This window comes from Passer montanus, unplaced genomic scaffold (genome assembly GCF_014805655.1).
Source record: "Passer montanus isolate IOZ18808 unplaced genomic scaffold, ASM1480565v1 scaffold65, whole genome shotgun sequence".
NCBI lineage: Eukaryota > Metazoa > Chordata > Aves > Passeriformes > Passeridae > Passer > Passer montanus.
This window is the reverse complement of record NW_024371593.1, coordinates 2577588-2594749: the sequence shown is the minus strand read 5'-3', so window position 1 is coordinate 2594749 and position 17162 is coordinate 2577588. Positions and strand designations below refer to the sequence as shown.

The 17162-nt window shown below is 41.0% G+C and overlaps 1 protein-coding gene across 7 annotated transcripts in view; it reads left to right on the top strand.

Annotated features, from left to right (window-relative positions):
* TSPAN4 (tetraspanin 4) overlaps nucleotides 1-17162 on the top strand; it is a 421577-nt gene that overhangs the window by 344510 nt on the left and 59905 nt on the right. For all 7 annotated transcript variants that reach the window (XM_039728455.1, XM_039728451.1, XM_039728452.1 and 4 more), the window contains one exon: nucleotides 8597-8788. In XM_039728455.1, the coding sequence (XP_039584389.1) occupies nucleotides 8597-8788 (192 nt within the window). The remainder of the gene's footprint in view (nucleotides 1-8596; nucleotides 8789-17162) is intronic.

Sequence of the window (17162 nt, the reverse complement as noted above, 5' to 3'; positions counted from 1 at the left end):
TATTTAATCAAATATTGGTTAATAGAGTGGAGACTTATTTTTTGAAAGCTTTTGTGAGGGAGGGCATCACCTTTAGCTCTTATCTAGCTGGGGTTTTTTTACAGTATCAGCAGGTATTTTTAAATTCACAACTTATTTTGCGTTTGCTATAGTATCTATGTTCACTATGGATGTTTCTATAGCAACCAGTCTTGTGTTATCTACATATCTCTATGGGTGGATTAAACATGCAATATTAACTTTGGATTCATTTTATTTTACTGTAGATAGTGCTTGTTACAACATGTTTTAAAAGCTTTCAAGTAATATGAAATAGAATGACCCTCTCTGTCATCTTTGTGTTCTGTAAGGAGCCTGTTTGTTTATCTTTGGTTTTCTATGGGACTCGTATCATCATATTTCACTACCATTTATTCCAAATCCATCCGGTACCTCCAGGGGAGAGAAAAGCACCAAAGATACTGAATAATCTGGACTTTATCTAATACAGGAAATCTGTGCTAAACCAAAGAACTAAGCTATGGCCTCTGGAGTCACTGTTTGAGGCTTATTATTCTCACTTTCTTTCAGTATCTCATCAAATCGTTCAGGTAAAATTTTCTGCCAGCAATCTCCTTTACAAAATCACAGGGTTTGTGTTGTATAACCCCCCCAAACTTTACAATTATATTTGCTTCTATTGCTTTCAGTATTTAGTGCTAGGTATGTGGCACCAGGTGACTACAATTGCATCTAGAGCTCCAGATTTGGTCTTTTCCCAGGTTATGCTACAAAGTAATTTTAAAAGTTATTTATTTCTGTAGGGATGGAACAGAACACACTCTCCTGGTCCCTCCCACTTTTCTTCCACTGCTGCTTCTTTGTTAAATGATTGTCTTAATTTGATGGATTCTGATTCCAGACCTCATGCATGTATTCCTCATTACAACTGTATCTATTTCATTACAGTAATCCCAGGTGGATTTAGAAATTATATTTGAGGAGCAGATGAAAAAGCTTTAACACTTTTAGTTCAGCAGCAGTTAAAGCTAGAACCTGGAAAGAGTAGTGGTAGTGAGTTCATCCCCTTTCCTAATTCATGCATTTGCTCTGTTTCAGTAAGTTGTCATTACCTCTCTGCTTTCCTCATAATCTTTAATTTGAATTAAAATTTGGGCAAGTTGCCAGATTAGATGCTTGTGACACTGATAATCACCACTTTATAATATTCTTTTATTACGTTTAATCTTTTATCAGCAGTGCTGCCTTAACAGGTCATTCTCAACTATTCTATTTCTGCAAGTTTTTACATCATTGGTGACAGAGCTTTGCAGCACAGGGCAATTCAATGCACTACAAAAGGCCCTAATTAAGGTCAGTGGCAGTTAAGCACATTCTTTTATTGCATTGCTGAATAAGGGTGCAATTGAGCACACATTTAAGTGTTTCAGTGAATTTTGAGCCCATGAAGGGAAACCATCACTTTTTAGGTTAGAGGTATTAACTCATAAATGTGGCAGTTGTTCTTCTGTACCTGTAGCTATGATTTGGAGGAACAAGAGTGCAGGAGAATGCTACTCATAAAACAGCAGGGATTATCTGAATGACTCTTTATTCAGTTTTCCATTAGCGGGGTGTCAGCATGAGATTCTGTCTTTTGACATCTTCAATTGTCCCCAAATTTACTTTAGTTGTAAGACACTGCAATTTAGTGGTGGAACTCAGCTGAGAAGGAATATTGAATTTCTTGGGGCTTAAGTTCCTGTGGCTCAATCAGCACCAGGATAACCGAAAATGCAGCGTTTTGAATGTTTCCATTATTGACAGTATGAAAAGGAATGCCATTCTTGTGATGTTTCTTTGCCCATGTAGTTTACAAGCAGGACTTCAGAGCTGCTTTTAAGCTTGGTAAAATCACTTGGTATTTGTCAGGCTCATGCACTGGGAGGAATATCCTGAAACAAAGCCTGTTTGCGGGAGAGAAGGGTCTAAAGGGAAGGAAACAGCAACATGAGCTGTTGATGTGTGTTTCTTGTAACCTTTGACAAGACACAGTGGAGTTAGAGGGCAGTGAGGGCATGAATGTCGTGCTGGCAGGCAGAACACAGGTTGGGATTGTAGCACTCAGCTACTGTGTTCCTGTAACAGTTGCTTGCCTGTCATGCAGGATGTCAAGTTCAGGCTGGTAGAAGATGGCACAGCACACCTACTCTGGAATTACATTGGGTGCTACGTGCTGTGTTACACTACTGACAGGACACTGCCTTGTAAAGGAGAGGCAGACAGGATATCAATTCAGGAGAAAATGTCCAGTGGGACATTCGGGCTGGATCCTTGGCTGTTGTTGCTCACAGTGGTGAGCCATCAGCTGTGCTGCTGACACCAGCTGGGGTTGGAGGCCTGCAGCTCTTGGAGGTCTTTGGCTGCTGTTTTCTACCTAATGGCCCATATAGCAACGTGAGATTCTTGTATTCAGAAATAATGTTTAAGGAAGGGGAAAAGAATGTGGGCTGGCAGAACCAAACAAGTAGTTTCATACAGCTTTTAAATTTTTACTGCTTTATGTAGAGCTGAAGAGAATGGTATTTGAAATGCTTCATGCTTTACTCAGTTATGCACTTACCTTTCCCTTTCCCCTTCCTGAGAGAGAAGAAGCTGAACAGGATCTGCATGCTGACAGGAAAAAAAATACAGCATTTGTAGGTCTGGTGGATCTGAGGGAGACAGGGATTTTGGATATGTTTCTAAATAAGATACATTTGATGAATGAAACAGATCTTTAAATTTTACATTGTAATAAACTATGTATTCATTGATACAAGATGAAGGACATGACATTGAGGTAAGGAGAAACAGGGATTTAATTCCTTGATTGGTGTCTGTATGGTAGGCTGATGCCAAGTCAAACAAGCAAGCAAAAAGAAAAAGTCTAATTCAAACTTTAGGTGAAAGTTTAAACTAGTGGTGGAAGAGGGTGAGGTAAGGAGAACAAACAATGCCCGTAATGTTGAAAAGTTTTATCTAGCTGATTACCCTCTTTTTGGTCATGGTCAAGGATGCTTAGAAAGAATATTAAGAAAAAAAGAGGGATAAGACAGGATATTTTAATCATCACCTCCAATTAATAGTTTAAGGTCTTCCCCTGTAAAATATCATTTATAAGAAATGCTGGGATACCTTGCTCTCATTTGATTTGTATAATCCCTTTTGAACCTGCATATATTTCAACATCCACAAAACTCTATGGCAGTGAATTCCAGAATTTAATTACATGTTTTGTGGAAAAGTGCTTGACTTTATTGGTTTTCAATCTGCAGACCAAATAACCTCTAACTTTTTTAATCTTAAGAAAAATGAATAATGATCCTCTATTCACCTTTCCTATCCCATATTGGTGTTTAGGGAGTGCTATTGTTCCACTCTCTTCACTCCCAGGAGTGTGGTCCCTACTAACTGATCTTCTTTCAAGTGGTTTGGTTTTTTTCCCTCCTAGTTCTTTTTAATTCTTGCTAAAAGGACACAGCTCAGATCATGGCCATTTTGGATGGAATTTGTGCATATCCTTTAGTTTTACACTGCAGAGCTCTAGAGCCTCTGATAATACTCTCAAGATAGAAATGTGCTTCTATCATCCCATATATGTTACATTTCAGACCTCTGGCTAGTGAAGGAAATGCAGTTTGTGCCACACTCAGGTGACACTCCTAGTTCACATCTCATGAGCTCTGCCAAAGAGTTGATCCATGTTGGGAGACACCACCTGCAGTTTCAGTCATGCTGTGCACTGACAGTGGGTCGTGGTGGTGTGGTGCAGATGGATGGCTACAAGGGCTTCAGAAATGGCCATGAACTGCCTGTGGAAGGTGTTTTCCACAAGTGGCCATTGTGTGTGAAGGTGTGTTCCAGACATGACCACTCCCTCTTGCATGGGCAGCAGCTGCACAGCCAGGCCATTCACAGGGGTTTATGTGGGGCTCTGCACTTACACCCATGCTCCTGCTGCTCCGGAACTGCCTGTGGAAGGTGTTTTCCACAAGTGGCCATTGTGTGTGAAGGTGTGTTCCAGACATGACCACTTACACCCACGCTCCTGCTGCTCCTTATAAGAATCTTGACTCATTTGATCCTGTCAATATACTTATGTATTCCATTTCCACCCCCTCTCTGTGTCTAGCTGAAAGCAGCAGTAATTTAAGTGTGCCTGATATTACAAGAACATTTGCAGTATAATGTTCACACCACTGTTGTTGATCCTTAGGTGCTGGTTTTTTTTACTATATACTTCCACTCCACTTCCTCCCACTTGTCAGGGGAGGCATATTCATGCAAGTGGGATTGAGAGAGCCCTCTAGTTTAAATATGTAGCGACTGGGGGAGAAAAATCCTCCAAGGGAACTGGTCATATCTTCCACTTGGATTCTGTTATCAGTGGATTTCTTAACACACAAGGTTTTGTTTGTTTGTTTGTTTGGGATTTTTTGGCTAAAAGAGGAAGTGTGATGAGTAGATCCTAATCAGATACAATATGAGAAACCTCAATTAGATGCATTTTCCACGTAATAAAACCAATAAAAAACCCCACTTAGACGCCAGCACCATTATCATGAACAATGAGTCAGTTTCTCCTGCAGTATTTTAAGTGTGTAGCTGTAACTTCAGAATAATTTTCTTCACCAACAAGCATATATCCAGGGCTGTTTGGGATTACTTTGATTATCATACTGTAAGATCAATTCTAAATGTAGGCACTGAAGCCTGAATAATTTATTTTCTAGCCCATTAGAACAATTTGGAGGATCTGATTCTATAGGCAGCTTTTTTGCCAAGAGAGCAAGTGCAAGCCTCTGTGTATCTCTTGGGGAAGAAGAGACAGATAATGTCTGCTTTTAGAGTAAGACACCTGCTGTACTGCTTGACTCTGCACTATAAATTTGTGAGAATTTTGTCTTGAGCAGAATATTCTGCTACTTCCACAGCCAATTGCAAAGTCCAGGGCTTGCAAAGAACCCTTGCTTCTGTCTTTTATTCACAGTTTTGCAGCTCAGGCACAGATGCACCAAACAGCCCTTTCAAGATTTACACTGTCTTTCCTGGAGCAAACATGCAACTCAAATATCCTATGTCTTAGGGCTGGGACAGTATTCCTTCTGGTGTCTCACTGTTTTCATCTTAGAATAAAAAACTTTGCAAAAAAGTACACAACATTTATTGGTAAAAAAGTTAGAGAGAAATGCATTTTTTTCAGATTTTGCCATGAGCTGCCTTGCTTGCAAGAAAGTGGATTATCATAAAAAATTCGGGAAATAATGTGTTAAACATTTCACAAGGGAATTTTAAAAAATGCTATTGTCAGTAGCCTGGCATCTTTGAAAGGAACCTTTTTTTTTCTAATTTAATGTCAACTCTGCACTCACCAAATGGAGTTAATACAGACTCTCATTTGGCTGCCAGCAGATCGGGTTCAAGCTGTAGACTTCTCTCTAATGCTTTTGTCTTAATGGTTTCTCTTTTAACCGTGACTGTTTGTGCAGGAGCCCCCAAATTGTCAAAACTAGCCCTGTTAATGGGTTTGTTTTTTGTTTAATTTCACATATCAGCAAGCCCAGAAAACTGTCAAAACTTTTCATTTCCTCACTATGCTTCTGACATTCTTTGACACAAAAAAAGGTCTGGGTGTTGGGGATGGGGGTAAGGAGAGAAAAAGTGGAGGAGAGGGAACACTGTAAATAACAATTTAAAATGATCTGTGCCTTAGATACCAAGAGGAGCAAGTAAAAACAGACATGCAGCATAGAGCCAACTACAACTGTTTTCTCTTGGCTCTGATCCAGAATAAGTAAATGTGATGCCTCTAATGCCAGGGTCTCAGACTGGGAATTACATCGTAGTTCAGTTCAGAACAGAGAGCAAGCTTTTTGGATGTTCTGAAGCGGAAGACATTTAGCTGTTGTTGGAAAGGCTCCTGTGGCTGTCTTGGTGGGTGTTGACTCTTTAAACATTCCCTTAACCAGGTGCTTGAGTGTTAAAAGGCCACTGGATGGAGACTTCCAGGTGTGCTTTGCTCCTTGGGGAAAAGGGGGGCTTTAAGGAGCAGTTAAGTCTAGAGCTAAGGACAGCCTCTGTTTCCTGGCTGTGCCTGGTGTGACAGCTTAGTAAATTTATTCGGGGACCCTGAGTAAATATTCTGGTATGGAAAAAGGAACAGAGCTGAACAAAGGTGGAGCAGTCTTCAGTAATGTGTGCTGATATTATGAAATCCAGTTTGAGCCGGGTGGTTTAATGTTCAAAGAATTCCTTTGTGCATTTCAAGTTTGGTCAGTCAACCTAAGGAAGAGCTGTGCATTGTCTCTTCAAAAATAGGAATGTAATGAGCTGCTGGAGAGCAGAGTATTTCTGAATCAAGGGCAGTGTAGTGAGATACTCTTGCTGAACAGCTGACCTGAAATATTCATCCCTGATCTAAATGGCTACAGCCCCCGTCATGGCATTTTGCATGAACTGTGTCCTGGTTTTCTGATGTTTCATGCCAATGGTGAATTTCCACTTTTTGCAAACAAGAATGACTTTGGAGTCAGAAGATGCCAAATTCAAACATCCAGGCAACAATGGCTCAAGCATTAAGCCTTGTGCATCAATAAGAATTTAGTGGATGATGGAGGAGCAGGCAAGCAGGTCTTGCTTTTACAGCATCCTCAGTGAGACCCACCTCCTGCCATACAAGTGATGGTTTTAGGTGCTGGTACCACTTAATGCAGTGTAGCAGCAAGGGGAGCATGAAAGGTGATGAAATAAGCTGCCTCTTATTGGTGTTGCTTCAGAACAAAGAACTGAAGAGAAGAGCTAAATGTATTGCAAGGTCATGGCTCTGCTGCTCTTGGGCATCTGCCTTCATTAGGCTTAATTGGGCTGTTTGAGCAATTAAACAATTGCCATGCCTGCAGCTCTGAGGCTGATCTTGAGGCGAACCAAGCTGAAGAGGCAGAAGTGCACTTCTGCTTTCCATCCCATTCCTCATCCAGTTTAGTGCTATTCCTAACTGTATTTCAGCACTCTGACCAGTTTGGTTTTAGCTTAGGTATTGATACATCTCCTTTGGTGCTGTTCTGTTCAGTAGACCTTCAGAGTTTTATTTCCTCTTTAGGGAATTTGTTCCTATATGATTCCATTTTTTTTAACTTGATGATGACTTTCCTTTATATCTTGATGATAGGCCATGATGATAGCTTTTTTTAATATCCCCTCCCTTAGCCTAAATGATTTTCTGTGGGTTACCTTCTCCTAGTATTCTTCCCCCTCCTCTCCCTTGATTGTTCTTTAATAATTTTAGACAATGTTAACAATCATGCTCTGTAAGTGGGAGTAGAGGGGTTTCAGGTATTTTCACTGGAAATTCAGGTATTTCCAGTGTTGCAGGTCAGGGCATGGATTGTCCCTCCATGGCAGTTGTAAGAGGGTACTTGTGAAAGGTTGAATACAGTGATGTGGGGATGCCTGCAATATGCAAAGACTTCTGAATGAGGGGATTTGAGTCCCTGTGTCTTGGGGTTTGCTTTCTCTCAGTGGAGAGGTGCAGCTCAGGTACACTGACGTGAGGTATAGTTTGGTTCCTTAGCTCTGAACAAAACAGACTGGTTTGCAGCTGGGGTGAGGAGTGCTGCCTTAAAACACAGCTGCCTTTATTGCCTGTTATTTGGGGAGGAATTCAGTGGCATTAAGAGACAACCTTAGTAATTAGTATAAGAAATTGCTTTGGCTTTTGTGTTTCTCCTCTGTGTTTCATTTCTGAGGTTTAGCTCTGCCCCAGGATTAGCTCTATCTTTTTCCTTCCCTGGTTCATGAGCTGCCTTATGTTCATCCACTTTATGCAGGTATTTAGTGGATATGCTCCTGCATATGTCTGGCTTACTACTCTATGAACACAATTTCATTCCAAGCCTTTAATTGATTTGGATAATAAAGTGCAATTATAAACTCAATAAAAATTGGCTATTTTAAAGGGAGACCAGGAAAGAAAGAAACCTAAGTGATGCTGTGCTGTGTGACTCAATAATGATGCAAAATCCTCTTTGCCTTACATTCTAAATGCTCTCTTCCTTCCAGGAGAGGCTTGACCTTATACAAGGACTAAGAAGTATAAAGTGTCCTGCTGGGGGGATGTTCTGGCAAAGTTTGTTTATGGCATGTGTCAGGGATGAGAGACAGTGTATAGGGATGGGAAGAATGGGGAATTGAAAATGCTTCAGCCATTCTGGGCAGTTCTCTAAAGTATCTAAATAGGACAGGGATTTTTTTCAATCCCTTCAAGACCTGATCCTTTGGGAATTTATCCTTTACTCAGCATCTGCTTTTTAACTAGAGAGCAAAAGATCTGGTTTGGAGATTCTGTCTTGGATTTAGGAAATCTGTGACTTTTTGAGTATTGCATCTTACTGATGACTTCTCTGTATTTGTTTTTTTACTTTCTCCTTTGTTTCTCCTACTGAAAATGTCATAAGGAGAAATAATTTCTTACTAGATGTGAAAGCTGGTTCGTTCTACTGCCATATTGACATGGTTTTATATCTGGGGTTGCTTGGCTACAATAACTGAGTTTCTTTGTTTCTCTTTGTTTTCCCAGTTGGGAGGCTGTGGAATCCTTGGTGTAGGCATCTGGCTAGCTGTTACCCAAGGGAACTTTGCCACCCTCTCCTCTTCTTTCCCGTCCCTGTCAGCTGCCAACCTGCTGATCGTCACAGGGACGTTTGTCATGATCATTGGCTTCGTGGGCTGCATAGGTGCCATCAAAGAAAACAAGTGCCTCCTGCTGAGTGTGAGTATTGAGCTGCTGCAGTGTTTGCTGTCTTGTGATGCTGGTGCTATTGCAATGCATGCTGCAGTGACCTGCATCTCAGCAGAAGCTGCCCACTTGACACGGATGAGACATGAATGGTGTGTGAAATGGGCTTTGATACTCGCTCCGAGGAGCTGCAGGTCATTCCTGACCACGCTGTCCATGGAGGATGAGACCTGCAGGGGGGGAATTGTTAGTGATGGTGGAGGTTTCCTTGAACTCTTCAGAGAAGAGGAAGGGTTTTGTGGAGACGTCTTTCTTAGTGTATCTTTAAATTCTTTTTCACTCAGGTTTGATAGCAATCCACTCCAAATGTTTGCCCTAGTGGCACTGATTATCTGAAGTCCTGGGCAGAAACATCAATGCAGGCAGGAAACAGGTTGATTTTGGTTTAAATTGACAATTAAGACCTTCAGGTTTGACAATGCTGGTTTTTCCAGCCATTAACTGTCCAAAAGCTTGAGATTTCAGGAAGCAAAGGTGCCAGCACAAGGAGACTGCTGTGAAATCAAAGATTAATAAGGTGCCAGCTGTCCATGATTTCACAGAAGCTTGAGCCACATCCCTGGTGTATTTTATCAAAATGCAATTTGATGCCACTCAAAAGTGAAATTCAGGAGCAGTGAATACCTTCTGTAGTTGGTGTTAGTGTGTATTTTGCATCCTGTTCAGATGAGGAACAGGAAGTGAGGTGATCTTGCTGCTTAAATCTAGGACTTCACCATGGGGTTTGGCAAACCTCAGAGTGGAGAGGAGCTGTGGTTCAGCTGGTCATGTGGTGTTGCCTCTGTAAAAGGCTGTTCCTTATTGTGCTTCACATATTAATTTTTTTCCCTGGCAACTACAGAATGAGTTAAGGCACACAAGCCCCCAAATCTCTTAAGTGACTGAGTCCTCAATAGTGGACTTTTTCCAGGCCCTTGCCTTAATCAGTTGTTTCTGCTGATTTTTAGGCAGAAGTAGTCAGTCTAGGCTAGTAAAGGCTATGTATGTGGCTTGAAACTAAAAGGAACAATATAAATGGAAATTAAGGCAGTTATGTGAGTGCAAATCTAAACTGGGAAGGCTGAAGTCAGTATCTGAAGCTGAAAGTCCTTGACATTTTTAACAGTCCTATAAATACACACTTTGTGGAGGAAGTGTGTGCCCAGACAGATGTAATGGATTACAGCTTCAATGCCAATACAGCAGGAGCCCACAGGGTGCAAAGTCTAATGGTATAGCTTGTATGTGCAAAATTAATCACCTACTTTGTGCTTTCCTGCAAGCCTAGCCTGGGTGTGACAGCAGTGAGCAGTGCCTGCTTGTGTGTCAGGATCAGGTCAGGATCTGGCAGGCAGTCCTCAGTACTGGAAGAGTTTAAGGCTTTTATCTCTTGTGGTTCTTTGTCCTTCACCTGTTCTTTTGGCAAGGGCAGAGACTCCCTTGTTCAGCCATCATTGCCCACGTAGGGTGAATGCTTTCAGCCCCCCCAGCTGGGCATCCATGGGAGATGGAAACACTTGCAGGTACTGCTCCTGCTCACACTGCACAGCTCTCAGAAGAACCCAGTGTCCCTCAGTGCCTGACGTAAGGACTGGACTTGATGGATCCAGTTAAGTAATGCAAAGGAATCCAAATTCATTTAGGAGCTCTCTGCACAGGAGAACGGGAAGCTTGATCTGATTTGGTACCCACATTTCACTCTGTCTGCCTGTCCTTACCTTTCTGTACTGTAGCTATTCAGTGTGGCCTCTATTTTACTCAATTTTCTTCAAAATTGAGTTATGTTAGAGCTGATTATAGCTACTTTAATTCTGAATAAGCTCAACTGTAGAGGGTTGAAATACAATTTCATTAGTCCACATTGAATTCAGTTTTTATTCAGTCTAGAGTAACTTTCCACATTGCATTGCATTGGTACTTTCTCACTGTCAGTAAGTACCAGGGAGATTTTTGAGCTCTTCTGAGTTGTTTTTGTTGTGCCTATGTCTTTGGAAGAGAAATGGATGGTGGTAGCACCTGCTGTTTCTGGGATCATAAGCCTTATCATGCAGATTTGTCCTTAGTCTTCCTTGCCCCAGATTTCTGATTCTATTTCACCTACTTTCAAGTTTAGATCTGGGACATTTGGGTTTGTATTCCTATTTTTCTATGTAACACAGATAGCAAAACAAATTCTTTCATTCAAGAAATTGCTGAATATCAAACCAGGGCTGCTCTTAGGGTGTGTGGTTGCTACATTCCTTCATTTTTTTCTTATTCCACAGGTGTTCCCAACACAGTGTTCTGCCACAATGAAAACTATGTCTTCCCTGAATATCTCTGGGTTTTTAAACAGCCCTGAAAATGCCCTGTCTGCTTTTTAAAGACGATTGTTTTGTTGCAGCTGGCTGGCAATAGGATTTACCATCTAGATTGTAAAGAGAAAGCTCCTAAGTGTTCCCAGCTTTGTGTGTCTGTGACACACACAGTGTTTAACAATTGCTCCTGGATCAAGTCCTTACACTCCTTTCAACATCTCCCTGGCTGCCACTTAACATCTGGCCTTGCTCCTGGTAGTAGCTAAGGTTGCTTTTGGAACTGAATTTATGTCTCCAGAAGGCATTGCCACAAGTGTGACAGCCACTCATGGAGTGAGTTGTCTAGCTTGTGTGTGATGCTGCTGCCGTATCTTCCTGTGAAGCATTTGCTTTAGCTAACTTCTTGTAATGTTTTATTCCATTTGAAAGAGGAGCTTTGAAAGTAGAAATGGAGCAACTGAAGTCTGTTTGCACAGGTGTTTAAGAGGGGAAGATGGAGGCTGTTTGGTTGTGTTGCACTAGTCCCTAGATAATGCATTTGGGTAATTTGCCCTCACCTCCTGATATTTGTGGAGCCCCAGCACTAGAATCCCAGAATGGTTTGAGCTGGAAAGGACCTTAAACATCATCTAATTCCAACTCCTCTGACACCTTTCACTAGACCAGATTTACTCAGAGCACTGAACAAACTTAGGGAACTGGGACAGACAGGAGTTAACAAGGTTTTCAGGCAGTTGTAACAGATATGTTGTGGGCTTAAAAGCATGGAAAAGTTATTAATGGAAATGCAAAGAAAAGGAAAGCAAGAAGTAGAAGCTAGAATGTTGCATACGTTGTGTGTTTCAGCAGTCTCTGTACAACAGTCTGATGAAGTGAGGCTTGGAGTGAACAAAAAAAAGTGAAAGTGGAAAAAACCAAGCTGGGGGAATAGCTAGGGATGTTATCATGGTGGGTTGGCAGATACTTTTGTTATATCCTGCATACGTGAGACCAGGCATCACTCCATTGATCAAAGCATTGCTGTGTATCTCTGAGTGAGTAGCAGTTTTCACTAACCTCCCCTTTTCCTTGGCTCCACACAGCCTGGGATATTAAGTATGACCACAGACGGTAGTAAAGATGATGGGAATGCTTTGCTTGTACTGTATTCCTGTTGCAACCTACTCTGAAATCACATCCTTACGATCTCCTTGAAGACACTTGTGGCATTTTAAACCCACAAACTTCATGGTCATGCCTGGTTTAACCAAGAGTAATTTGGACCTCAGCTTACTCATATATCCATATATATATAGTGCACCTCCTAATTTGGACCTCAGCTTACTCATATATCCCATAGTGCACCTCATCCTCATGTAGGGTTGTTGGGAGTCTGATTTGCAAGGACTGGAAAGACAAATTTCCCATACAGCAGGAGCACTTCTTGCTCTGCTTCCTAAAAGCAGAGGAAGGAGGAAAGCCTGTGGTAGTTACTAGCTGAGGGCACATGCTGCTGTTATTGGGATGTGCAGTTTGGAGGAAGACATTTGAGATACTGCAGGAGGCATGGAGCACTCTGGGGATCCTAAAATGAGTTGGGGGGAAGCTCAGCCCACCTGCATTGGAGGAGCAGAAGTTTATGTGATGGTAGACACAGGATATTTGTGGAAGGTGTTGCCTTAGGAGTAGTGCTACTGTTTGATGATGTAACAAGGGATGAGATTTCCCACAGAGTTTGATTGAGTGAATGAAAAGTGAGCAGTATCATAGAGACATTTCAGCCTGTTTACATTTCATACACTTAAGATGCAGAGCAGATGAGACTCTGATCATGTATCTTTGTGTTCTGCACGTATGGCATTTGTATTGGTTTGTCAGAGCACACCTGTAAGCTCGTTGGTATTAGGCTGCTGTGGTGTTAGATGTGAATGTTAGTAATTACTTAATTCTGGCATTTGCCAATGACTTTTGAAAGAAGGGAGAACAGACCAAGTGGTTTGAGAAGTAGAGGACAAGTGGGAAAAGGAGATCAAAAGCAGAAGTAAATTTCAGTTTGTAAATGAGATTTTAGCACAGCTGTGTGCAGTATTCTGGAGGATCCACATTAAGTCTCTGAATTGAGAGTTTAGATAGTCTAAAGCTTCAAGATTTACTGACTAGAAAGGAATTACCTGGTGTTCACTGCAGATATGAAATTTCAGTTTGTAAATGAGATTTTAGCACAGCTGTGTGCAGTATTCTGGAGGACCCACATTAAGGCTCTGAATTGAGTTTAGGTAGTCTAAAGCTTCAAGATTTACTAACTTGAAAGGAATTACCTGGTGTCCACTGCAGATATTCTTTACCTAGTAGCAATGTATAGTCAGGAAAATGTAAAGTCAGTGCTTCCTTAGTCTCTTAAGAAACAGGCCTATTCCTATTTCTCTGCATTCAGAGGAATAGAATAATATGAAAATCTAAGAGTGTAAAGAAAAAAAAATAAAAGGGAACATCAACCATTCTATGCATTCTGCAAAAATACATAGATAAGGGTGAGTTTTACAGCTGTCATTCTAAGATGTCAGTGAACAAAGAATGGGTATTTGCACTGATTCTTATTTGCTCCAGCTACAATATGAAAGAAGAGAAACTTTTCCATTATTAGATTTCCCTAGGGAAATCAAAGCAACAGGCATTCTTGAGATAAGTATGCAACCTGGTATATATAATCTTACATCTGAATATAGATGCAAATTGTTGAATGAAGTAGGCAAACAGTGCTTTCCTGCTTCAGTAAGACTTGCTTAACATTTCTGCAAGTACTGTTGCTCAAGACTGTATGACTGAGGTCCCTCTGCTACAAACTCAGCTGTAGTTAGAAAATGGCAACTTTGTTCTGATGGGTTGTGTCAGTGTCCTGAACCAGTGACAGAGATAATAATCCAGGAGTCTGACTTGAGGAGGTTAATTTAGGGACTTCCATTGATGTTTTTTCATAGGTATTTCGTCCTGCATTGCTGGATCATGTAGCTGTACTGCAAATCTCTATGTGATTATCTTGATATGAAATTAGGAATCCATCTTTGATGGTGTTCCCTTTGGAATTGGCATACAGTTCTGATATGCATCAGGCTGTTAGCCATATGCATCATCTTTGTGAATTTTAACAAAATGTTTGGCTTGTGTGCTCTTAACCCCACTGCACTGTGCTTTCCTGCTGAAGGCAGGTCCTTGCAGGAGCTGAGGCACCACTTTGCTCTGCCACTCAAAGACAAAATCAGTTGTGGTGGCTTGATCATAGTGCTGACTTCAGGCAGGTGCTGTAGGTACACCTGAACAGACCATTTCTCTATGCTAAAGAGATTTATACCTGATTAAGTACTTCAATGCTCAGATGTTGACCCAGCTGATCCTTAAGGGTCTGTGTAAACATTATCTTTTAGGTTAATTGCTTAAGATCTGTATTTGAAGAGCTAAATTGCCTGAATTCTCTGCCTTTTGGACGTGTTTAGCAGGTATCTATATTTGTATGCTTGCCCTGAAAAAGGTCATTCATTATTCCATGGATAGTCAAGGTTAAAAGTCTCAGTGCCAGACTTTAAATCATCATGGGTTATATAATTTATTACCTGTATTACAGTATCCCCTGCAGGCAGCCCATGAGGATGTTCATTCTGTATAAAGCTCCTGGTAAGCAGAGGAACCTGACCAGTGGAGCTTACCGTCTAATTAGATAAGACAAATGGAAAATATTATTATTCTCGTTAGACAGGGAGCTGCAGCAAAGTGAAACTAAGTGCCTTGCCTGGGTTGCACTGGGAGATTGTGAGAGAGCCATGGAGCAAACCCAAATTATCTAAATCTCAACTCAGTGCCTTCATCATCTTTTTGTGATTACATCAGAATGTATGAAGCCATCCTGTGTGCTTCAGTGACCTTTAAAAAGCATTTAGTCCATGTTTCCATAATAGTAATGGTAATTCTGATTTCTTTTATTATATGTATTGTGTCCAAATGAAAATTAAATCTCCCAAAACAAAATTATTTCTCAATTTTTTGTTTTGTTGAAAATTATAATTGGCAGACTTAGCTGTTTTCCGTGGGCAACACTGTAGGCTGTCCCAGCTGAGCTGATCAGCCTAATTGCACCACTGCCTTCAGTTAGATGTGAAACAGAACAGTTAGGGAAGCTGCTGGAAAGGATCTGTGAACATGGTCTAGTGCGTATGTTTTTGCAAATAGGGACTTACTTTTGGTCCAGGAAATAATAGGAATACTTGTAAAAACCAGTATGAGGTCCTGTGTGAAGGAAAGATTTTCATCTCTATTTGGTTGTTACAGCACACATGTATTAGATACAACATTTCCAGACAATTGAAACTTAAATAATAACCTGTGTCCTAACAGGAGATAAGATTCATATGTAGTTCTTTATTTCACCCTCAGATTTTGTGGCACTTTTTTTCCCTCCAATGATTTGGTTCCAAGAACACATTCTCCTGCTCTGGCTGGGATGCAGCATGGCAAATAATCTAGTCAAAAGAGGTAGAGGATGAGGGGATCCTTCTCCACGTATGACCTACACAAGAATAAATTAGAAGGGGGAAAAGGCTTGAAACAGACAAATGCTGATTTCTCCCTGATTATCTGAAGCCAGCTGCCTTCTTACAAAGCACCAAAGTTGGGTATGTTCCATAACATCAAGCATTAACAAAATTGTGTTAATTAAGAAGATTAACAAAATGGCTTAGATACACCCACTTCCCTTTATTCTGATATATCCTGATTTGTGGATAACCCTGGTTTTTATTGTTGAAAAGCTGAAACAATGGTTAATGAGAAGGGGAAGGAAAATAATCATTAACAGGCAGATCTGTGTGTTCAGTTTAATTGAAATGATAACTTTGTGTTAATAAGCAAGTAGTTCATCACAGCTGCTGGGATGAATAAAATGAAAAATAAAACTTGATATTAGGTCAGGACCAGCTGTGGAATGCACTGAAGCTGTGTGACTATCCAGATATCAAAAGATTCTCATTTATGGAATAGTCCAAGGGGAAAATGAGTGCCCATGGTGTTTTGTACTGTGCTGTTGAGAGTTTTCTGAACTACAGCCAGCTTATCTGTAAATGAAACAGCCATAAAGAAAATAAGGAAGAAGTTAATGAGTAGGAAGAAAAGGAAACTAAAAAACCCCACTGTTTTCAACAGTGTCACTGGATCCAGAGAGCTGACAGTTAAAACTTCATTGGTGACAGGGAATTTATTTCAAAGCAACTAAATGAAGAAGAAACAGCCTGTAAATGACTTCATCTCAGTAATTTAATGCTACAGATCCAGCAGTAGATTCTCATTCCTGTTTAGCACATGAGCTGGTGTTTTAGCAATCAAGCTAGCAAAATCAGGGAAACGCTGGCTGCAGTCACAGCAGCAAGCAAGTAATGCAGAGACATGACAGATGCCATACATACAGCCTGAGAGTGTTACACATGATGTATATCACTCCTCTGTGTAGTGCTGTGTTGCATGTGAAATTCCAGCTTGCTGCCTGCTTGGACTGCAAGTACTGAGCACCAATCTCCCCTGGTTTGGTTGTCTCTGTTGTGAAGAATCTGCTCCTCCTTGTCTTTCAGTTTTTAGGTTCTTCCATTTGGCTGGTACTGAAACTTGTGAGGGGATGGAGCCTGTCTGAGTCCTCCCTTTCCTCCCTTCTTTTCTTCAGTTCTGGGAGCACTTAATCAAAGGATCTGGGAACTGAGGAGAGAAAGAATGAAGTTTCCTTCTCTCCTGGTTTTAGACTTGATCCTAGGGTCAATGTGTAGGAAGGGCTTACCTCATAGAGTATATTTAATTTTGTGATACAGACTGTGCAATACCAGTAATGCCTGATGAGCTTTGAGTTACAGAATCACACAGTATTGAGTTGGAAGGGACCCATAAGAATCATTGAGTCCTTCTACCTGCTCCTTGCAGGACTACCGAACTAAACTACACCATACAGCTAAGAGTGTCATCCAGACACTCCGACTGGCTTGGAGAGCCCCTTCCCTGGGGAGCCTCTTAGGTCAAGGAAGCACATTTCCCCAATGTCCCCATTTCTTTTTGTAGTGCCA